This window comes from Megalops cyprinoides, chromosome 21, assembly GCF_013368585.1.
Source record: "Megalops cyprinoides isolate fMegCyp1 chromosome 21, fMegCyp1.pri, whole genome shotgun sequence".
Lineage (NCBI taxonomy): Eukaryota > Metazoa > Chordata > Actinopteri > Elopiformes > Megalopidae > Megalops > Megalops cyprinoides.
Genome location: NC_050603.1, coordinates 9,916,677 through 9,938,138, shown reverse-complemented (window position 1 = coordinate 9,938,138; position 21,462 = coordinate 9,916,677). Strand labels below are relative to the sequence as shown.

The 21,462-nt window shown below is 43.4% G+C and overlaps 1 protein-coding gene across 1 annotated transcript in view; it reads right to left on the bottom strand.

The window, feature by feature from the left end:
- Positions 1-21,462, bottom strand: part of LOC118796442 (receptor-type tyrosine-protein phosphatase U-like) — a 103,579-nt gene that overhangs the window by 55,909 nt on the left and 26,208 nt on the right. Inside the window, exon 2 of the mRNA XM_036555299.1 lies at positions 17,758-17,886. Within this exon, the coding sequence (XP_036411192.1) occupies positions 17,758-17,886 (129 nt within the window). The remainder of the gene's footprint in view (positions 1-17,757; positions 17,887-21,462) is intronic.

Here is a 21,462-nt window from a genome sequence, read left to right as displayed (position 1 = left end):
TGATTACATGCTCATAATGTGGCCTGTGACCCCAGCTCCCTCAGAGAGCTTTTTACAGTTTAAATGCTCATCAAAGTCCTGAGAGTTACTTCAATAAAAGCTGTACACAACGGCCTGGGAAACAAAGTGCAACAGTTCCAGGAAACATTACTGTCTTGGATGCGTACGTCATGAACAATCCATTCATCAATGCATATAGAACTGCAGGAATTAAGGGTGTAACACATTCTGAATATACACACATGCATTTTGCTCACAAAAGCCAGCTGCTGTTAAGCCCTCTAGTGGTCATATAAAGTCATCACATATTGAATTATTCTGCCTTCACAGGAAAAAGCTTGAAGTTCAGTATTATATTTCTGCTGAAAGCCAATCAAGGTTAACAGCAATAGAAACAGCATAATTCTCATAGGATAGTTAGATTAGCCAGTATACATATTCATAACATTGATCAACCACTTCAAAAATAGACAGATAACACATGACTCCAAGGCCAATATTAATGTTATATCACAAAAACATTACTTTTCTTTGAGGAGGAGAAGGGGGGCTGGGGGTTACAGAAGGATTTACAAAAGAATAATGAGTTCATTTCATTGTTCTCAGATAATTATCCTTAGAGGACATAAGATTGTTAGGAATAACAATTAGTGTGTCCTACTTTTACGTAATTAAAGTGGTGAACTGGTAGCAAAGGGTTTAGTTTTCTAACCCCCCACCCCCACAAAAAAAAAGTTGCAATGAAGACAAAAATCTCTCTGACTTTAAAGCATATAGAGCATCCTGGTTAGCCCTGCAAATATTAACGCAATTCTTGCAGAGTTGGGCTTATAGGTTTTCACCGATGAAAGCTGACAAGCAAAGCCCTGGATTCCAGCATATCTGCCCATGGGGTCCTTAAAATGAGCCTGTCTCAAAATTGCAGTTAGCATCATTATCGGTAAGGGCAGATTTATGTAGGTCAGGATATCTGCTAAACTCTTCTTATTAACTAAAAATCTCCAGGCTCTGCGGGCATCTGTAAACATAACCATAGTGTCTTCTCACATCACGCAACAGTGACTTTTCTTCCTGATAGGTTATCCACTAATTCGTAAAATTTACCACACTGTCACAGAATGTCAAAGTTCCTATATGTCTGAAATGTCCCCCAGGGTCACAAGGCTCCATTACACCAAGGCAACCGCTGGAAGGCTGACAGACTGACAGCTTGTTGGGACAAAGTAGTGTGTTACACCTGCTTCCACTGTCCCCACAGATCCTCCTATTGAGTCTATGCAAGAAAAACAAAATAAATACACTGGCACAGCAGCTGTGGAACCAGACTGTGGTCCCATCATCTCCTACCTCTAACTACCCTATCATTCCACTGACCAGCTGAGACCTGACAATCCTTACTATTAAACTTGATGTGATACAGGACTACGAGTTTGGCCAAGGCAGACATGTAGCTGGTGTATATTTTTAATTACAGTATCATATTCATTTCAGCGAACTTGCTCTCACCCCCATAATCTCTGTAGCTGGGGAATGTTTGAAAGGGTGCTGATTGGATTTGATTAACTTATTAATTTAGACATTCTTAATGGAAATTCCTTGATAAGATTTGTTCTGCTTGCCTTTCAACACATGCACACACACATATACACACACATACACACACACATACACACACACAAACACACACACATACATACACACACACAGAGGGACACACACAGACTTTAGATGAAACAGGCCTGTTCTGAAATATTGTCCGTATAAATCCATACAGGCTGATAAGGTAACATCCATTCCCAGCTGACCCCTCCCAAGGACGCAGGAACATTCATTATGAGATTAAGGCCGACCCTGTGTGCATTAATTCATGTCAGAGAGCTGTGAGATAGGACCCCCTGTCACAGCTTTTAGAGAGAGAGAGGGAGTGGGAGAGGGAGGGAGAGAGAGGGAGAGAGAGGGAGAGAGGGAGGGAGAGAGAGAGAGAGAGGGAGAGAGAGAGGGAGAGAGAGAGGGGGAGAGAGAGGAGGAGAGAGAGAGAGAGAGGGAGAGAGAGGGAGAGAGGGAGGGAGAGAGAGAGAGGGAGAGAGAGAGGGAGAGAGAGGGAGAGGGAGGGAGGGAGAGAGAGAGAGAGAGACAGGGAGAGAGGGAGGGAGGGATGGAGAGAGAGAGAGAGAGGGAGAGAGTGAGAGAGCGAGAGAGAGAGAGAGAGAGAGAGAGAGAGAGAGAGAGACAGAGACAGAGACAGACAGACAGACAGACAGACTTTTTCCACCTCTAAAAAAAAAAACTCTCAGAGGGATGAAGGGGATAGAAAGAATCTTTTTTCAAACTTTTGACTTAAAAACTGTTTTATTAATGACTCAATACTGGGAGCAGGAGGGAGAAGAGAGGGGTAGGGAAAGATCAGGGGCAAAGGCTCTTTAATCTTAAGTTTTCCAGCACCTTCTCTGCATCCAGCTCCATCGATCATGTTTCATTCATCTCAACCTTCTAGGGGAGCGATACCATCTTTCTGAAGAAAAAAAACACACAGTGTGCATATGGATCAATAGCTGCTTTTATTTCTCATTTTATAAGAACTAGTTCGTACCGCCTGATGTTTCTGTTAGTTTTGATGGCTTGCATGTCGGGGGGGGGCGGGGGGAGTTTTCATTCCTCATTCAGTCTGTAGAGTTGCAAACTTCCTGCTGACCACAGCATTTTGGGAAGGACATACTGGTATTTAACATGGCACCCATTTGCTTTACTTCCCTTTCTGAATCCAGATGATGTTTAGCATCGCTAAATGGTGAAAAATTCATACACAAAGCTCTATGTTTTATAGGCTCTAAGCTGCATTTTAAGTTCTGCAGCATTGGTCTGATTTCTGACATCCTGCTTGTGTTTATCCAGGCAGAGGAAGCAAAGCAAATTCTGCCATTTTACATTGACAAGACTGCTGATGGAGAACCCACAGATCAGCCCCCAGCGGGTCATAAAGGTGATGCAATTCATTTTCCATCAACAGCCAAACCCTTTTAAGCTAGTCAGTAGACAAATGAATCACCAAGTTCAAAGACGGCGGAGCACTAACAGGCTGCCTGTTTCAGAGAGGGTCAACGCCCCGGGGCTTGTCCTGACCCCGTCCACCGCAAGGTGGCCACCTCGGCCGAGAGCCCTCCGCCTCTTCGCGTCCATCGATCTTCCCGCGCCCGAGCTTGTATTGACGGTGAGGCGGGGAGCCCTCCCGAAATAGAGCTCAGTCGAAACCGAGGGTGGCTGGGTCATCAGAACGCGAGAAATTGTAATGCAACCAGGTGAGGAGAGATGGGGGACGGCCCATTGAATCTGACGGCTCCGTGGACATCTGCGGGCTCGTGCGCTTAGACAAGACATCGTTCTGGGCCCTGTACTGGACACTGCACTATACACCCTACGGGAGGACAAAGCTATTATTGATTGAGGTGGGAATTATACGCATGGATGAGGTTGTCTGCTGAGAGTACAGAACCTGAGAGTATGGGACATTCTGAAGAGCAGGGATTGTAAGATGACTGGCTGTGGTGTTAGGAAGTGCTTGTAGATGGATGTACAGAGGGGAAAGCTGGACCACACAAGCAGGTAGTCCAAAATCAGCAGTATGACTCCTCTTATTACCAAAAATATAAAAGGTCAGGTCTACGATGACACACTTCTTATATATGAGAAGGCAATACAACACAGCGTACATTGCTGAAAGCTGAGACAAATGACAGTCTTTGCCCTCTGCTAGACTAAAAACACTCCATCACACTGTACTTACTGTTCGGCGTACACACCAGTACATAAGGATATATGTCAAAGGCAAACCCTTAAAAGGGTAACATATACAAAGACAACTGTTTCATAGCAGCATTTGCATATGGGTGTAAGGGTTCAGAGAGGGTCCCACTTAGCTTTAAATCAGTCCCCCTGTAACAAGGAAGGATACACTGGCACTGGAAGCAGAGTGGAGGGGGGTATCTTTTTAATCTTGGGGATTAAAACATGATTTTTTTAACATATTTATTTTCATGATTAATATAATAGGGAGTTTTTAGTGGCAGCCTGCTGTCAATGAATTTCATAGTCTAATGTTTAGTCTATTAAAATGTTTACTAGGAAAAGACAACATCCAGTTCAGAAAAAAAAAAACAGACCAAGAAACTGACTAAATTATCATATTAAATGCTTACTGTTGGTTGTCTAAGAGCCTTTTTTTAAAAATAGTTTTAATTATACAGAGGGATTTTTACATTCATTGTATAGCGAGGACACATGTAAGGAAAGCCGATGGTGGGATGGAAATAATGATCACTTAAAGGAATCATTAGTTAACATTACCCCATTCAAGCCCAGCCTTGAGAGCACCAATCGCTGCCAACCCCCCTTAACTCACCCAGCCTCTCCCCACTTAAGAATTGATTCCGGCGCCACCAGCAGGATAAGTTACCGTTGCTGCTGTGTTTTTGCCAAGGAGGAAAAAAAATGGTCATGATGTGTAAGGGATGAGTGTGTGTGTCCGGCCTGTATCACCTTTAGACAGACGCTATGCGTATGCCATACCCGCTCTGCCCCTGTCTCCCTCCACCCTGATACCGCTACACCCCTTCCCCACACATCAGCCCCAGCTTTAGCTGTCTGGAGGGAGAGAAAAGGAGGGCGGGTGGGGAAAGCACTGCACACAAACATGTCTGCTCACGTTCTTGTTCTTACTCTTTTAATTAGTGTGGAAAGCACTGAGGGACTGAGGCAGTGACAACCGTGCAGTTCCTGCCCGATCCTGTCCAAATTCCCCTTAACCCCCCCCAACCTCCCTACCCCCACTACCAGTCACACTCCCCACACACGGCATAGCTCTGACACAAACAATGCCACACAGAGAACTGGCGTGCCTCTGGGTTTTTCAAATGGTCTGTGCACAGCTCTGATTGGCTGCCACAGAAACGTGGCTGTAACAGCAAAGCCAATGAGCTTCTCTGTTCATTTGTTATCATGATCTCTTACTAACAATTGTCCATTTGAAAAAAAACAAAAAAACAAAAAAAAAAACAACTGCCAACTGGCAAGCAACACCTAATTTAAAGACATCTGTAATCTCTTGGAACTCATTTAATGACCGATGCTGTAACTGCTTAATTGTTTAGCTGCAGGCAAATATCCCTATGAATTACAATCAATAGCAATAACTCAGAATGATAAAACATCAAACTGGAAACACGGGTTACTCTCACGAGCCCCTGGTGGTATGTCCGATACTTACATGCATCATCACTAAAACGTGTATCCTGTCTATTAGGGAAACATTTCCCACTTGCAAATCAGTCCATTCATCTGCCAGCCACGCTCAGAAACTGTGCTGTCAACTGGTTAATCCCCTCTTTGCCTATCATTTCCAAGAACATTTGAATTTGCATGCTGTTATGAAGCTCCATATTTCATAATAAGCAATCAAAAACATAAACCTTAACATAAACATTATATAAATCTTAGGGATATAACTGTTTTGCTGGTTAGAGATGATAAATAATAGTAAAGGCATGCAAATGGGAAAATGATTTTTTGTGTATTTTAGGTGATCAAGCTGGTGAAAATGAACATGTATAAGCATTTGGCAGGCTAACGCAGACAGAAGGGACATAATGATTTTTCCTGTTAGTGTTCAGGTCATGTTGGAAATAATACTGAGAAGACGAAAAAGAAGAAAAAGATCAATAAGAAGATGAAGAGGAACAACAACATGGAGAAGGAGGATAAGACGGAGAACAGTATATTTAGGTGAGATTTTGACAATCTTGTCGATCTGCTACAAGCAGCATGGTGTGCTTGTGGAGAAAAAGAAGAAAACACCTCCAGGCTTTTTGAGCCTAATGCACCAGTGCGTTCATGCAATGAGACTGGGGGGTCTCCCTTAGTTTGGGGAGGACTGTGCCCATGGTTCATTCCACTGTCCATTTATGCGTTTCTGCATTTAACTGTTGGCTCTGCTAATTAATTAAGTGGCAATTCAATGCGGAAAGCATGTCTACTTTTAAGTGTTTGGACTTGTGTTGCACTTTTAGGGAACAATTCCCCGAACATAAATCAATGCCTATCTCCATGCATATTTGATTAGCGGTTGCCAGGGAAGCCGGAGTATGAGTCACAGGGGTTGAGTACTGCAAGTGCATCAGAGCTCCGTGTGATTGTGTAGGTCGGGATGATAACTAATCACAGACGCCACTCCGGGGACGCTCACCTCGCCTGCGCTTGCTATGTCACCCTGGGGCGCAGGCCTGAGGTGAGAGACCCGCTGGGCCTCCCAGCATGCCTGGCGACATGATGTGAGACGACAATAGTTGCCATGACAGCCCTGACAGGGTGTGTGCGGGAGCGTCTGTGTGTGTGTGTGTGTGTGTTTAGGGGGGGGGAGCAGGGGTGCAGGGGTGGCAAGCAGGGAGCTGGGAATGGCCTTTGTTTACCAGCTGTTTCTGTCCAAAGGGCGTCAGGTTTGAGGACAATGGGTCGGCACAGCTTGGAAGCGAGGTGGCTGGTGACACCCGCTGTCCCTGGGGGCTCCAGCCAATGTGTGGCCGCCTGTCACAGAGAGGGAACGAGGGAGGGAGGGGGGGGTGGGGCAGAGGGTGTGTGTACCTCCTTCACACAGAGAAAACATAAGGACTTTTTGTATAATTGCAGACTGCAATTATTTTATGATGATATGTAATACATTAATAATAGTAATAACAATAAGAAGAAGAAGAAGAAGAAGGCAGGATTTTAAGGTTCAAGTATAATCTTTCCAGTTAAAAAAAAGCTTGGCTGTTGATTTCACATTATCATTCAAAAGGACTTCAACTGGAAGATTGAGCATGTTGCTCAACTGTCAGACTTTGAGTCTAAGTGTAGCTCTGGGGATGAGTTGGTTATACATCAGTGAAGGGGGGGGCTTCTACTGCTGCTCAGTGTCACCCAGTCTCCACTCCCATCAGCTAGCCCAGCCTTTGTTAACTTGCCCCGCCCATAGCAGGGCACAAGAGAAAGAAAACGGACCGTTGCTGCCCTTTGCCCTACCCCATGTTAGTCCAGTTACAAAACAGACAGGGGAAACATCCAAACGAAAGCTCTTTGGGGACTTTTAATGCACCTTAATAGCAGTCCTCATTGTTAGAGAGAGATAAATCGCCCGGCAGAGTTCAAAGAAAAGGGAAGGATTTTTTCAAAACATGAACATGAGATTGGAGATGTCATGTCCCTGTTGTTTTAACAATGAAGGATTTTTTTTTTTGTGCTTGAATCATCCTGTTTTCTGTCCACTTGAAGGGAAGCTCTCCATAATGTACATGATATTCAGCAACGAGGAATTAGGAGTTTCAGATCCTGGGCAGAAAAACTGCTGCTCTGCCCTTCAGTGAGGATCAGTCCAGTCAGTCCCCACTATTATGACGCAATACATTCCTGGAACATCAGAAATTGGATCCTATTTTCGTATAGAGTCAAGTTAGCAAGTTGCGGTTATGTTCTTCAGCATACGCCAGAAATCTAATTTTTCGCAAAAAGTTTCAATTTTCTTTTCCTGTATGCCACTTTCTTTGGCTTCTTCTTCTTCTCATTTTCACTCACCAACCTCTCTCTCATCATAAAAATTTAGTTTTTTAAAGCATCTTTGCAAATAAAAATGAATTGAATTGAATTGAAGTGTATCAAATGCAGATCATCATGAAATTGGGGGATTGCCTGTACTTAAAGAGACTTGCTTTGGTAAATATAAATATAAGGATATTTAATATTCTGAAGACATATTAGAGAGGAAGAGGGGGAGGGAGAAAGAGAGAGAGATTTTCCACACCTCCTTCAAGCCCTGATGGTTTGGCTTTGAAGTTCCTCTCCTTGAAAAAAGTGTAAAACAGGTTTACCTGGGCCCTTCTTTCTGATGAACCATCTGTATATTTGGTATTATCGCTGTTATCTCCGCCTCTGATCGTAGCTTTGTTCCTAAGAACGTTAAATTGAAGCATGCACCAGACTCAGAATGATGGAGATGGGTGCAAGGGCCAAACACCTCACCTGTACCAATTCCAGATTCTGTACTGAGCTGATTTAAAGAGACTGCCAAGCCCATTGGAAGTGCCCCGCAGTCGTGTCTGACTACCTAACCTGCAGGAAGTTTGAGAATTGCTTTAAAATCTAGCTTTGAATTTAGCTTCCCACTCACCTGACCTTTTGCATCCACCCCGGTTTAATGTCATCTCCAGCCTTTATTTGTTCAGACAGAACTTGTACATCTGTAATAACATGGGTGATTTTCCCTGTACTTACGGTTCCAGGTTTGCTCTAGCCATTTTCACAGTTGAGGCTCGGTAAGTGCCAGAAGGCACCAGCAGTCACACCGGAGAGCCAGTGGTGTGCCTCAGGGTCCCCACTGATGGCACAGCCAGGACTGAAGCTGGCAGCCCCTACGCCCAGTCTGCAGAACAGCTGCATTCTCCCAGAGCCAGCAGTCTTTTTGCTTCACTGGTGGGGGTGCACCCAACAGTTGAGATGTTTACTGTCTCTGAGTCCAGATCTGCCCAAGCAAGTGTGGGTGTTCATGCAATCCTGGACAAGACTACTGCCAGCTCCTCTCAACATCCAGCTGGGCTGTGAGACAGAGGAGGGGTTCCAGGGCCCAAGATCCGATCAGGCTGAAACGCCTGATAAATTTTACGCCCCCTCTGTTCTGACTGGCTGATTGCCCACCGTGAGTATGGAGAAGGCCAGCGTCTCTGCCCAAAAATGTCTAAAAAGTCTGACTTTATCAGAAGGGGTGGATGAGAACACAGAGTCCAAAGTCCAAAGCCTTCCTTCAGGCCGTTAAATGTGCAACTCATACCCACATACAATACAGCTTCAGCTTTGCAGAATCTGAGAGATTCCAGGAATCTCTTTTTTCACAACACCTACATATTCAAATGCAAATAATCATGGAGCTAAAGCCAAATAACTGAGAAGACATGAATGTGTATGAAGCTATGAAAACACTGTGGGAAAAAGATACATTTGTGGTAAAGGCTGGCAATTTCTCTCAATTTCTATTCGTCTTGATGCTCCCCAATATTAAACTGGACCGAAAGATGCGACTGTCAGGTTGGAAGTCAGGGGGTGGGATGGGGGTAGGAAACTGTTTAGACCCCCCCGTACCTTCTGAGCAGAAATCACATTTGTAAATGTGGAGTGGAACTAAATATACAGTGGAGTGGATGTGGAGTGGAACTATTTACACACATATTGACAGTTACACACAATTTAATGCAGTTGCAGCGGGTGTGACAGGAAACTACCAAGGGAAGATGTGACTGCAAGATATCCAGGTTGTGTAGAGATTGCTTTGTGTTGCATGATCTTACCCATTTTTCCTGCACATACACATTTAGGAAACCATGATGAAAGACACAACACCAGAGGACAAAAGATACTGTTTTTTTTTTCCCCACTGACGTCTCATGCAGTGACCCACACTTAACAGTTCCTCGTTAACGGTTTGGTGTGCCACAGCTGCCACAAAGTCAGATGTTTTGTTTTCACAGCCACCCCCCCCCCCCCCCATGTCACCTCTGCTGTTTTCAATTTTCACAGCCCTTCATGGGCTTCCTCTTTTTTTTCACCTTAGGTTCTACAGCAGCTTGAACTGGGAATACGTGTAACTCCGCAGCCCCCTCTCCCTGTCTCCTTTTTTCATAACTTCTCCCTCCTCTGTGCTCCTCTGGCTCACCCCCAGCGCCGTTCCTTTCCTCCCTCAGTGACTCGCCTGCCTCCTTCCTCCCTCCACGCTCCCAACTTAAATTGAGCAAACTTTTCATGTCATTATGGCGCAGAATAAAAGAAAGAAGGGAAAAAGGCAGAGAGTGAAAGAAAGAGATAGAGACGCCAGACAGATTTCTGAAGTCTAATCGGTAGCAGGCGGCAAAAAGAAGAAGCCAATTACCCTCCTGCCCTGCCCCGAGAGGAGGGGACGCCTGAATTCCAGCAGCCTGCGTCGCTGCCGATAAAACTCCCCCCGTCGTTCCACCCCCCACACCCCCCCCGTCACCCTACGCTCCACAGATCTCCTCTCCTGTCGTCTTTTCTCTCTGACAAGCTGACTAAAAAAGGCCACAATTAACAGGAGATGCAGGAACCGGGACCGTAGGGATATGAAGGAAAACAAGGTGACTGATGGACACGGCTCAGACCCCCCCAAAGGAAAACATGAGACAGATTTCAACATATTCTACACTCAGCTGTGTTCTGCAAGATATATTTTATGCCTTCCTTTACTGTTTATTAACTGTTCTGACTGTTAAACATTCTCAAAAGCCCTCAGTATTATCCACATAGGGCCTCATCGTCTTCTTCAGATTCAAGCATATTCTGATGAGATGCACACCTGTCCAAGAACCAAATGGACGGTTCATCTTTGCCCACGCTGAATAATATTAATTCAGCACATCCACACAGCCGCTTGCATGCAGATGCCCACAGATGGCCGGCATTCATTTACCCAGTGTTTCTGTTCAATTCCTTTTGCCACCAGATCTACTTATTAAGGCTACAAGACAAGCTCCGTTAATTAAGAGTAGACAGAAAGGTAATACACGATTCTTTTTTTTGCTGTATCTCTGTCGATTAAATGACCATATAAAAAATGAAGATCACAGAAATGAAGCGTTGGTACACAAACACATTTTGGGAATAGGCATCCATCCTCCGTGTGACGGGGAAGTGCCACACGATGAGGGGGATGTGTGCTAACCCTGGAGACCCAGGCACACAAACTTACTAGTCAGCATTACAGGCCACCTGCATATTGGGGTTTTGCCACTACTCTCTGCTTCTGTAAATGTGAACATTTTTTGAAGTGCTGGACACACTTTCTTTTCTGGCCTGGTTCTAATGAAGTACAGCATGTGAGAAGTTGGGTGGGGGAGGGGGGGGGGGGGGGGGGGGGGATACACTCTAGATAAATCGTGATAAAATGAATTTAACGAGGACCAATTACATCATATGTTCTGTTCTCATGTTGCGGATAACTAGTCAACAATGCAAGGACTCAGTGTACATTCTCAACTTATGTCAAAGGAGTCAACATGTGACTTTTCTTATTAGTTAGTGAAATTGTTGATGTAGCATTGAAGCAACATGAAATTTAATGATGACAATAGGCCATCATGCCGAGCTGGGATCAGGATAATTCAGCTTATCAATTTCTTCTTACAGTGTGTATCTACCAATGAAGCTTTGAAGGGGGCCTTGAAAGATCTCTGCTTGCCCTTTGAATCCTGTTAAACTATTTCATGTATTAATAACTCTGTGAAAAAAATGTCCTAGTGTCAGTGTGAAATTTAAATCTAACAAATTTCTACCTGTGTTCTTGTCCTGCTGATAGAACTCCATTTGAAATAGCTTCTGTAGTTCACTTCATAAATCCCTTTTAAAAACACAAAACCCTCAATCAAATCTCTCTTGAATCCTCCTTTGTTTCAGACTAAAGAAATTAAGTGTCTTAAATGTTTCACACCTATACTTTTCAAGCAGTTTTATGCCTTTTTTACAGAGAGGTTTCCAGGACCAGACTCTATATTGTGTAAATGCGGTCTGACAAATGCATTGTATAACTGTGATGTAGCCACTTTTGATTTGGACTCAATACTATATATCCAACCATCCATTTCTGTCTTTACTGCCTCAGTGCAATATCTTTATCTAGTCAGACTTAGGCGCACAATTACACCCAAATGTCCTATTCCAAATGTTTCCTATTCCAAACCTCCCACTGAGTAATATTTTCATAAGTTATTTCACACATGCAGAACTTTAAATTTTGCAATGTTTAATTTGCCAAGTGTTTTCCCAGTTCTGGATTCTATTCAAATGCTGAATTACTTTATTAACTTTTAAAACCTCTGTGTCACCCTCAAGTTTGTGGCACTGGTGAATTTCACTATTCTGTTTTAATTTCCTTGACAAGGTCATTCATAAACAGTAAACAGTGAACAGCAGATTTCCTAAAACTGATCCCTGTGGGACTCCAGGACTCTTTTCATTCTATGCTGAAGACAATTTTTCACCCAGTCTAACATAACTTCCGGTGGATTAAAAGTTTCACCAAGATATCTAACTTTAACAGTTCAGTATCGCAACACTTTTGAAGTAAACATTTCATAATATTGTGTGTTATATATACACACTTTGGCCCCTTTGCCTTGGAGGTGTGAAATTCAAGAAAATGACACAGCTGGCCTGGTTATTCAACAATCCAAAAACAATACAGAGCTGTGTGAATTTATTCAATATATTCACATATTGTTAACTGGAAACTGTATGAATGCCCTGGTCTTAATCTGTTACAGTAGCACTGAGTAGTTACAGACTGCCTGAGAAATGGAAACATTTTTCCTCCACGAGTTTCTGCAAAAATCATCCAAAGGACCTTTGAACAGCGTCTGCATTAGTGCGTTCACCGTGGATGCTTTGGGTTTGGGTCACACCCCTTCATAAATATTCATGAGACAGCAAATCAGAACTTTTTCTGTAGCGTTCAAGCAATTAATATAATTATAACAACACGGTTGAATAATCAGTCGGATTGATGTTCAAAAAAGGCCTACATTGTCTCATGTGTTCCTGCTGCCTTTTCACATTGCATTATCATTTTCCTATCAGAGCCTTTTCAAGGACAATTTGCACTTAACCTTTAATTACAACATATTATTCATTTATACAGCAGAATATTTACGGAGGCAGTTAAGGCTAAGCACCTTGCTCAAGGGTACAAAGACAGCATCCCGTGTGACTCAAACTTGCAACCTTCTGGTGAGTAACTGACGCTGGTGGAATAAGCATTACCTCCTGGAAAACACATCTGCTCACTGCAGGAGGGACTTCAAGTCACCTCCTCCACAGATGCTAAACATCACCCTGAGGGACTCCAGAGACAAGTAGTGCGCAAATCGAACGTTTGGCTGTCAATGTGACACAGTGTCTAGCCCTCTGTGTGTGTGCGTGTGTGTGTGTGTGTGAGTGCGTGTGTGTGTGTGTGTGTGAGTGCGTGCGTGTGGGTGTGTGTGTGTGCGGATAGGGTGAGGTATACTTCTGTGGTTCAGTGCGGGTACATAGGGCAGTATTGCAGAAGCTCTGCCGGACTGACTAATGCACTCTGACAGGACATACTGCTTACTGCGTGTTATTCAAATTGCCATCCCTCTCCTGAGGTGTGCACCGCTTACATCAGACTATCCACTCTCAACAGCAGATCAGTCAAGGCCATTATATGCAAATATCCTCCACCAGGGCCACAGCACCTACATATCAATTAGCTGTCTGTGAGGTACACCCGGTCAGGGTGGACGTGGTAATCGCAACCTGTGTGGCAGGAAGCGAGGGGTGGAAGGAGAGGTCACCCTCTCTCTCCCTCTCTGTCTCACCCCCTCCCTCTCACTCTTTTGACTTCTCTCTCTCTCTCTCTCTCTCTCTCTCACTCTGTCATTTACTCATTTGTCATTTGTTTTTTTTCTCTGTCTCTCTCCCTTCCTCCCTCCCTGTCTGTCTCCCTCTCTCTATGTATGTAAACTATATGACAGAATGTATAATGTAAAAGCAATGTAAAAGCAAAATAATATTTCATTAGTGAAAGTGAAAACTCCCACACTTTCTCTCTCTCTCTAGCTTTTCCCCCCTGCTTCTCTCTACCGCTCCCTCAAATTCAAGTTGTGCTTTATTGGCATGACCTTGCAATGTACATTATTGCCATAGCAGGAACGCCAAATGGGGGGGGGGGGGGGGGGGGAAATAAAACAGCAATAGAGGTGAAAAGAAGATACCAATATGATTATTAGTACAATAATAAAAAGTAAGAAAGAAGAAATAAAGATAAAGAGAAGGAAAAGACTACTTAAGTGAACAAAAATAATATGTAAATTGTAAGTAATAAAAATATTCTAAACAGAAACAGAACATAAAGAGTCAATCTCCCTGCCTCTCTCTCTCCTTATCTCTGTCTGCTCCTCACTCCCTCTCCCTCTCTGCAGCATTATGCCTGTGTTGACTAATGCTCCAAGCAGATATCTCCTCCATTACATCTCGCATCTTAATCCAATCATATTCCTGTCCACAAATTAAAGAAATAATCCTGTTCCATGCTGCTCCATTTGATTTTGTCACCGCGGAGACGCTGTGAGGAATTTAATCAAAAAAAAAAAAAAAACAACTTCTACAGAAACGGGCAGATAGCGCGAGTGAGAGAGGAAGAGGGAGAGCGGCGGAGAGAAGGAGAGAGACAGAGAGACAGAGGGCTGGGTGAAAGGGGTAAAGACAAGGAGAGTTTGGGGATTGATCTGGTAAAAAAAATGTGCATGTGGCATTTATTTTATTTATTCATTCATTAAAATGCTGATTTCTTCCCTGCCAACTGTAACATTCATTATATTGTGAGTATTTCACGATGCAGTGTTGATTTTTGCTTGTTATTGTTAAGACTTTGGCAATATGTTCAAATATCATGCTAATAAAGTATGTGAAACATAAATTCATACATTAAATTGCATGATGTAGCAAGAAGAAGAAAGAGATGTAGACAGAAGGCATCTTTACATCTAAACATCTGGAACTACATCAGTTGTGGCATTATGATATAAAAACATTTGTCTATACATGTTATGAGGTCATAAGAGCTGCATACAACCATCTCTGTCTATTTATACACTTCATATCCAGTACCTGCAGTAGTATCAGGGATATTTGCCTGTAGTGGAAGGGCTACATTCTGTCAGTCATTCATGTCATAGATGTTAACTATATCCAGTAACAATATGCTTTATCTGATTTTTCCAGCTGCGCATTGCTATTGTGGTTTGGCTCTTCCGCCACACCAGTAAGTGTATGTGGCTGTGAGTAAACCACATAAACAGCTGAAATCTGTTCAGCTGTCAGAGAGCGCACGACTGTACATCTGACTGTAATTCCAAATTGTTTGCAGGGAACCTCTGGGCGTTCATCCAGCAAACTCCATCCAAGTTCTGCTGACATTCAGGAACATCTCAGGTCAAGCCCCGTTTTTCAGTCCGCCTTTCACGTGAACTGCGTCTCTACAGGTAGGGAGTCATCCACCTCTCCTGCCTTTCCATTTCGTTCAGCATCGCCACACCATAGAGACAGCTCTCCATCTGTCCCTGCTGTGGGAACCAGACTGCTCGGACCGCACTCCACACACCCCGGCCACACTAATGGGATTATACATACCTCACACAGTGAAAATAAGTAAATAAGATGAGCCAAAGGCAGAGTGGCTGGAAGTGTCAGAGTTTACCTTGATCCCTGTGGCGTGAGGCCACTCAAAGTACACCAACACCCCCTGGACAGGACACCATTCTATCACAGGGCACAATGCATGTGGAAGTGGGTGGCAATGGCAGGGATAAGGTAAGTGGGTGGCAGTGTAGCATAGTGGTAAGGAGCAGGACTCATAACCAACAGGTTGCTGGTTTGACTCCCAGCTGGGGCACTGCTGTTGTACCCTTGGGCAAAGTACTTTTCCCAGAATTGCCTCAGTAATTGTCTAGCTGTATGAATGGATAAAACTGTAACCTATGTAAGTTGCTCTGGATAAGAGCATCTGCTAAATGACAATAATGTATAAAGCTGGGTCAATTGTAATTGTCAATTGTGAAAGCTGGGTCAATTGTAATTGTCAATTGTGAAAGCTGGGTGCCATTTTTATAGTCTTTTAATAGTCAGGTACGATTCAGATGGGGATTGATTCCACTGGGCTTCAGGAGTTAAAAGAACTCGTTATGCACATACAGTCCATCTTAGGGAAAAACTATGTCCAAAGGATGTCAAATACCTTAAGACGCCCGGCATCAATGGGGTCTACTGAGTTTTCAGATGTGAAATCCACTGAAGAAAGTTAATAATCCCCCTCTAAACATTCAGCAAAAAACCTGAGAAGCTCCTCTCATCGTGTCAAAAGCTGCCCCCTCTCAATAATGAGACCCCCCCTCCCCTCTATCTTTTTGGTTTCTCACTTGCTTGAACAGCAACACACAGCAGACCCTTTTTATGTAAAAGCTCAGACAAGTTGGGTGAAAAGCAATCGTGTAAGCACTTCCACCTGAAAGACACTGTTTCCTTCTCCCTGATGCAAATAAGCCTCCAAATCTTGTATGGGGAGGGGGGCGCTAGGGGGATGGGGGGGGTAGGTCGTTCGCTCTGTTAATGTGTCATTTAAATGCAAAGCGCCATTCTGCTCCCAACAGTTGCTCTTTGTGCTGTGGAGCAATGCTTATCAAAGGCCCTGATGTGCTTTGAGCTTCATGGTACATAAAACCCAATGGAGTGGGAGATGTGATTTCTGTTGAGATCTTGATTGAACTCTGCAAGCGACATTCGCTACGTCATTACAGCCCCCATCAGCCATGTCACAAAGAGGACGCACAAAGTGTGACTGCCATCGGCTAAGCCTGCGGCATCATCCCTCTATCCCTGACAGAACAAGTGCTCATCACCCGCCTTAAGAAGAACCTCATTGCACAACAGCGCGTTAGGACATTTTTGTTATAGTGCATATTACAACAGTGTTATAACCTGTCTATAGATTACATTTACATTACATTATTGGCATTTAGCAGATGCTCTCACCCAGAGGAACTTTTTTTTACAATGTTATCCATTTATACAGGCAACTGTGGGTTAAGTACCTTGCCCAAGGGTACAGTATCAGCAGTGCCCCAGTGGGGAACTGAACCAGCAACCTTTCGGTCACAAGTCCTGCTCCTTAACCACTATGCTACACTGCCGCCCCTATAGAGTTCTTATGTAGGCTCTAAAGTCTAAAAATAATAATATATAGTTTTTGAATCAAATATAAATTTGATTAGGATGCACTGTAAGTACTCCAGACACAGTTGTCACAATGTGACAATCTACCACCCCAGCAGTGAGAAGCACACAACACTGCAGATTTTGTTGCCTCCCAACAGATCAGGAGCCAGTGCTGTCTGAGGCCTCCTGCCCTCCACTTCACTGACCCTCCAGTTTTATTTTAACAAATTTATCATCCCTCTGGTGAGCTGAGTGCAAAAACAGAAGGGGCGTCTTCGTGATAACGGCGCATGAATTATGCAGGCCAGGACGTCTGGAGGTCAATTTCTGCATAGGCCTCCGTGAACGGCCGCTCACCTGAATCTGAACGTTACTGGTGGACTGGCAGGGTGGTCAGGCCATTCAGACTGAGACCAGAAGATTACAGGCACAGACACAGCGTGGAAGACTGAACTCACCCCTTTGAGCAAGAAACCAAACTCAGATTGCTCAAATTAATATCCAGCTGTATTAAATGAATGACTTAATAAAAAAATAAATGCAAGCTCTGCATGTCACCCTGGGTAAAAACCCATCAGCTAAGCAAATATATGCTAATAACAATAACACTCTTTGTTCACAGTTATGGCACCTGCTGCACTTTGAGAGACAGACAGACATTCTTCATCAGTCACATCACACCCCCTACCCCTTGTGCTGATATCACAGTGAGATCATGTTGTAGCAGTTGGGACAGAATAATATTTAGCAAAACAAAGTGATGGCTCTGTATTTCACTCAAGTCCCCGAGTTGATTTTTTTCCTCTTCACCTCCAGTTCAGGAAGAGGCTATGTCTTGACCTTGCAATGGCCTGTCCACCAGAACCCAAAACCAGCATGGTAGCTGTGTATGGTGCATTGTGGGAAATGGGAGTCCCAGAGCAAGGTGTCTGTGCAGAAACTTACCGCGCAGTAGGTCAGGGGTGGTATATGGCCAGCTGTAGGTCCGAATCAGCTGCCAATCAAAGTCGTCCTCCTTGCCTTGTTTGCACTGGTCCCGGTCCAGGTCAGAGGCATCATCGAAGGTACAGCCAACTGACAGGGGGCAGAGAGGGAGGCCCATGAGAGAGGACACACCAAAATGTTCTCCACCGTCCACAGACAGCATCCTGTCTCACACTGTCACTGCACACCCACAGCAATTCAAGTCTTAAACAAGTTACAACGCATCTGGTTTCTATTCGGCTTCTCAGAACTCGAGTGACATCCTCCTGTACTAAAGCATACAGTGCTCCTTAAAGGCAAAATGACAACAGTGGAAAAAACAGCATAAAATATTTTCAATAGATAGTACAGCATCTAGAAAGAATGTGCTTTATTTAGCATGCATATGAATAGATGCATACTCAAAAAAGAGGCGTGTATCTAAAAAAAAAAGCACCTGATGGAAATAAAAAATTCTGCCAGAAATGATGACAGAGAAGACAGACAGCTTGCATTCACAGACTTTTTCAACCAAAATAAAAGCTTGTTTCTACCATATCATTTAATATATTCCATCTGTCTCAAATACAGATATACAGTTATTGATATACATGGACTTAAACTGAATGTAGTGTATGTTACATTACATTATTGGCATGTTAGCAGTGTTGTGTGTTATAGCTAGGCATATTAAATGAGCTCACTATCTTACAAACCATGAAAGTGTAATTTTATAAATGTACATTGATAATTATAATTATTTTAGACTACACAATCAATGGAAGACAAAACAGGCTTTCTTTACTCATTGAGAAGCAGTCAACAATAATGAAAAACATATAAAAAATAAAAGGCAATAAAGTGGCTTTTTTGTGATTTCAGGGAGGGATCTTAATGTCTGGTACACTCACATGTCTTTTTTTTTGCAGCAGTTGCAGCAGTGAATTATTAAATCAGGATACCCTATGAGCCGCTGCTGGTCTTTCGCTCCTGCAGACAGAGCCGAACACAGCCATTTTCACATGTGGGCTCAGACAAATTGTGAGCAGCATTAGTCTGTATGCCCGCTTGCCTAATCAGTTTACCTGGAGAATGAGCACTCCAGGGCAATTGTGCACTCAATAAGGGGGAAAAAGGATGTAATATATGAAAGGGCATATTAAATCAATATTCCCTACACCCTCCCTGGTTTTAAAGTCCTGCAGGTGCAGATAAAAACCCATTTTTGCATGTGGGTCAATACACATCTCGCGCTACCGCAAAAACAATAGATTCCCCACTCAGTAACACAGTGGGTGTGGTGCATTCCTCTGAATGTCTGGTTGCATAATCACTTGAATTTAATGTCCGCTTTTGGCTTTTAGCTGCAGCAGGTTCAGCTAAAAATTGCAAAATATGCATGTCGGCGAATAGAAATTGTGTTCCGAAGCAAAAAAAAAACAACTAATTACGTCCTTTAATGGATTCACACCCCATTAATCAGACCAAAACTTGGGCAAGATGGTCAACATGAAGGAACGGGAAACATTATTACATTGTCTAAAGTTTGAAGCTTTTATGAATACTCAGAATCAGTAGTTAACTAAGAATTGCCTATAGAAAAAAAAACAAAATATTGCAAACGTTGAAAGAGCAAGTAAATTGTACAACATAAAAGCACTGAGACAAGAATTTTACTCTCCAAAGTCCTCTGTTTCCCATTCTCTTTCTCTGTCTCCAATATATGTATGTATCTATCTGAAAGGACAATGCAACCACTTGACTGTACTATAGGTTAGTATAGTAAACTAGAATAATCTTGTAACCATAGAAACCCACAACAGAGATGTCAATCATGTTATTATTGTGAGAACAAGCACATATGCAGATGCAGTAACCACATTCTGACAATTAGACAGACACACAAACACTAATGTAAACCCTATAGAATAAACACAATGGCTTTTTGAGCTCAGTGGATAATTTATCCAACCTCAAGATTTATACAGCTGCTAACATAATAGCAAAGGGCTTAAAAGTACTCACAGAAACATACTGAAAGCAAACATGGCAACAAGATTAGAAAAGGACAGAAATACAAGGCATACTGAAATCACCATGATACAACTGAGCCATTTTAACACTTACTTCCCCCAGACTGCATTTATATCACTGAATTTCTCTACTCTACACCTGAATCAGGGTGTCAGGGGCAAAACAGCTGATATGTTTATCAATACTTTCTATCCTCTCATCTCCCATCACCCAAATGACCCACTTTTACATACAATTTTAACATATTTACTGAAACAGAACAGCTAGTAAAATAGAGCTGATATAACTGATCATATCAAGTGGGCTGCAGAGTCAAGATTTGTCTTGACTTGAAGGTCTCTGCATTCTCCAAAAGAGACTCTTAAAATTTCTCTGAACCTGCAGCTGTCCGAACACCTTTTGGAGTTGAAATTCATTCACAGCTCTTGGAGTTCTCTGCAGCAGGGTCTGATCCTGAGGTGCTGTGAGTGAGGACTTCCGTGGATCCACAGGGCCTTCCCAAATGCACCGTTTTTCGTATTAACAGGACCATTCGGTGAGAGTGGGGCTACTCAGCAGCTTCAGTGTGGAGCCTGGGAGTCACTGCGCGAGAGACGGCACTGTCCTATGAGCCAGGGGCATGGTAGCATCCGTGAGCAATGTGGTGCAGCTTCTAATAACCTGGACTGTCACCGAATCCCAATAACAGCAATTCATGTCTGGGTTTATTAATAGGAGCCCAGGAGTCAAAGACACCCCTGAAGGTTTTAAATCAAGCTTTAAATCTGCAACGGGAATTGACACCTTGGGGCACCTGGTGACTGCGCATGATGAAACCGGTTAAACAGCGGGAGTGTGGGAGATCACTAAGGACCAGCAGACTCTGTAGATGTCCATTTGATGTCTGGGACACTTTGAGGAAGGCCCTGGTGCAGAGCATCACCAGAGTGTCAGCATGTCACTGATATCGGAAAGAGAGGAAAATGATACAGGTGCAGGAAGCTTAATATAACAGATTTTTTTTGACTCTGTCATCTTGAGAACCTTTTGACTATGCATGTTCATAACTGCTACTATGTTTCTGCTGTAGCTTTCAGGCTTAAAATCAAGCTTGATACTCTGCCAAGAACTGAAACGGATGAGAGCCTTCTGGCTGTAATATACTGCTTTTCCTCTGTACTGTTGTTAGCTCTGTTTATTATTGCAATGTACCTTCCCCTTCTTAGAGCATAGGCACCCTTGTTTTGTAGTCAGAGAAACACCCTTGTGTTGGTTTCCTCTTGGTTTCCAGAGGGAAACTCTGCTTTTTTTCTGCTGTAATTTCATATCAGACTCTGAGGAACACAGATGGATGTCTCCCAGCTGCTCTATCTGTTCAATCGAGGCAAATCCTTGTATCTCCCTTTCTATCTGGACAGAGCAGGAGTTTGGCTGTGTGTCTGAGGAAAGGCTGCCTGGATATTCAGTGGGCAGGCAGTGTACTGGAGCAGACCCACGAGCTGCCCGGGAATGTTCCCTGTTTCAGAGGAAATGTCACCATCAGACACGAGCCACTGATTTCCCTCATTAGGGCTCATCTTCCTAGGGCTTCATTAGGACCCTTGCTTACTGCAGAGGCTCATTCCAAAGCACGCACAAGCAAAGCCGGACTATTGTGTGAGAGTCTGTGTGTGT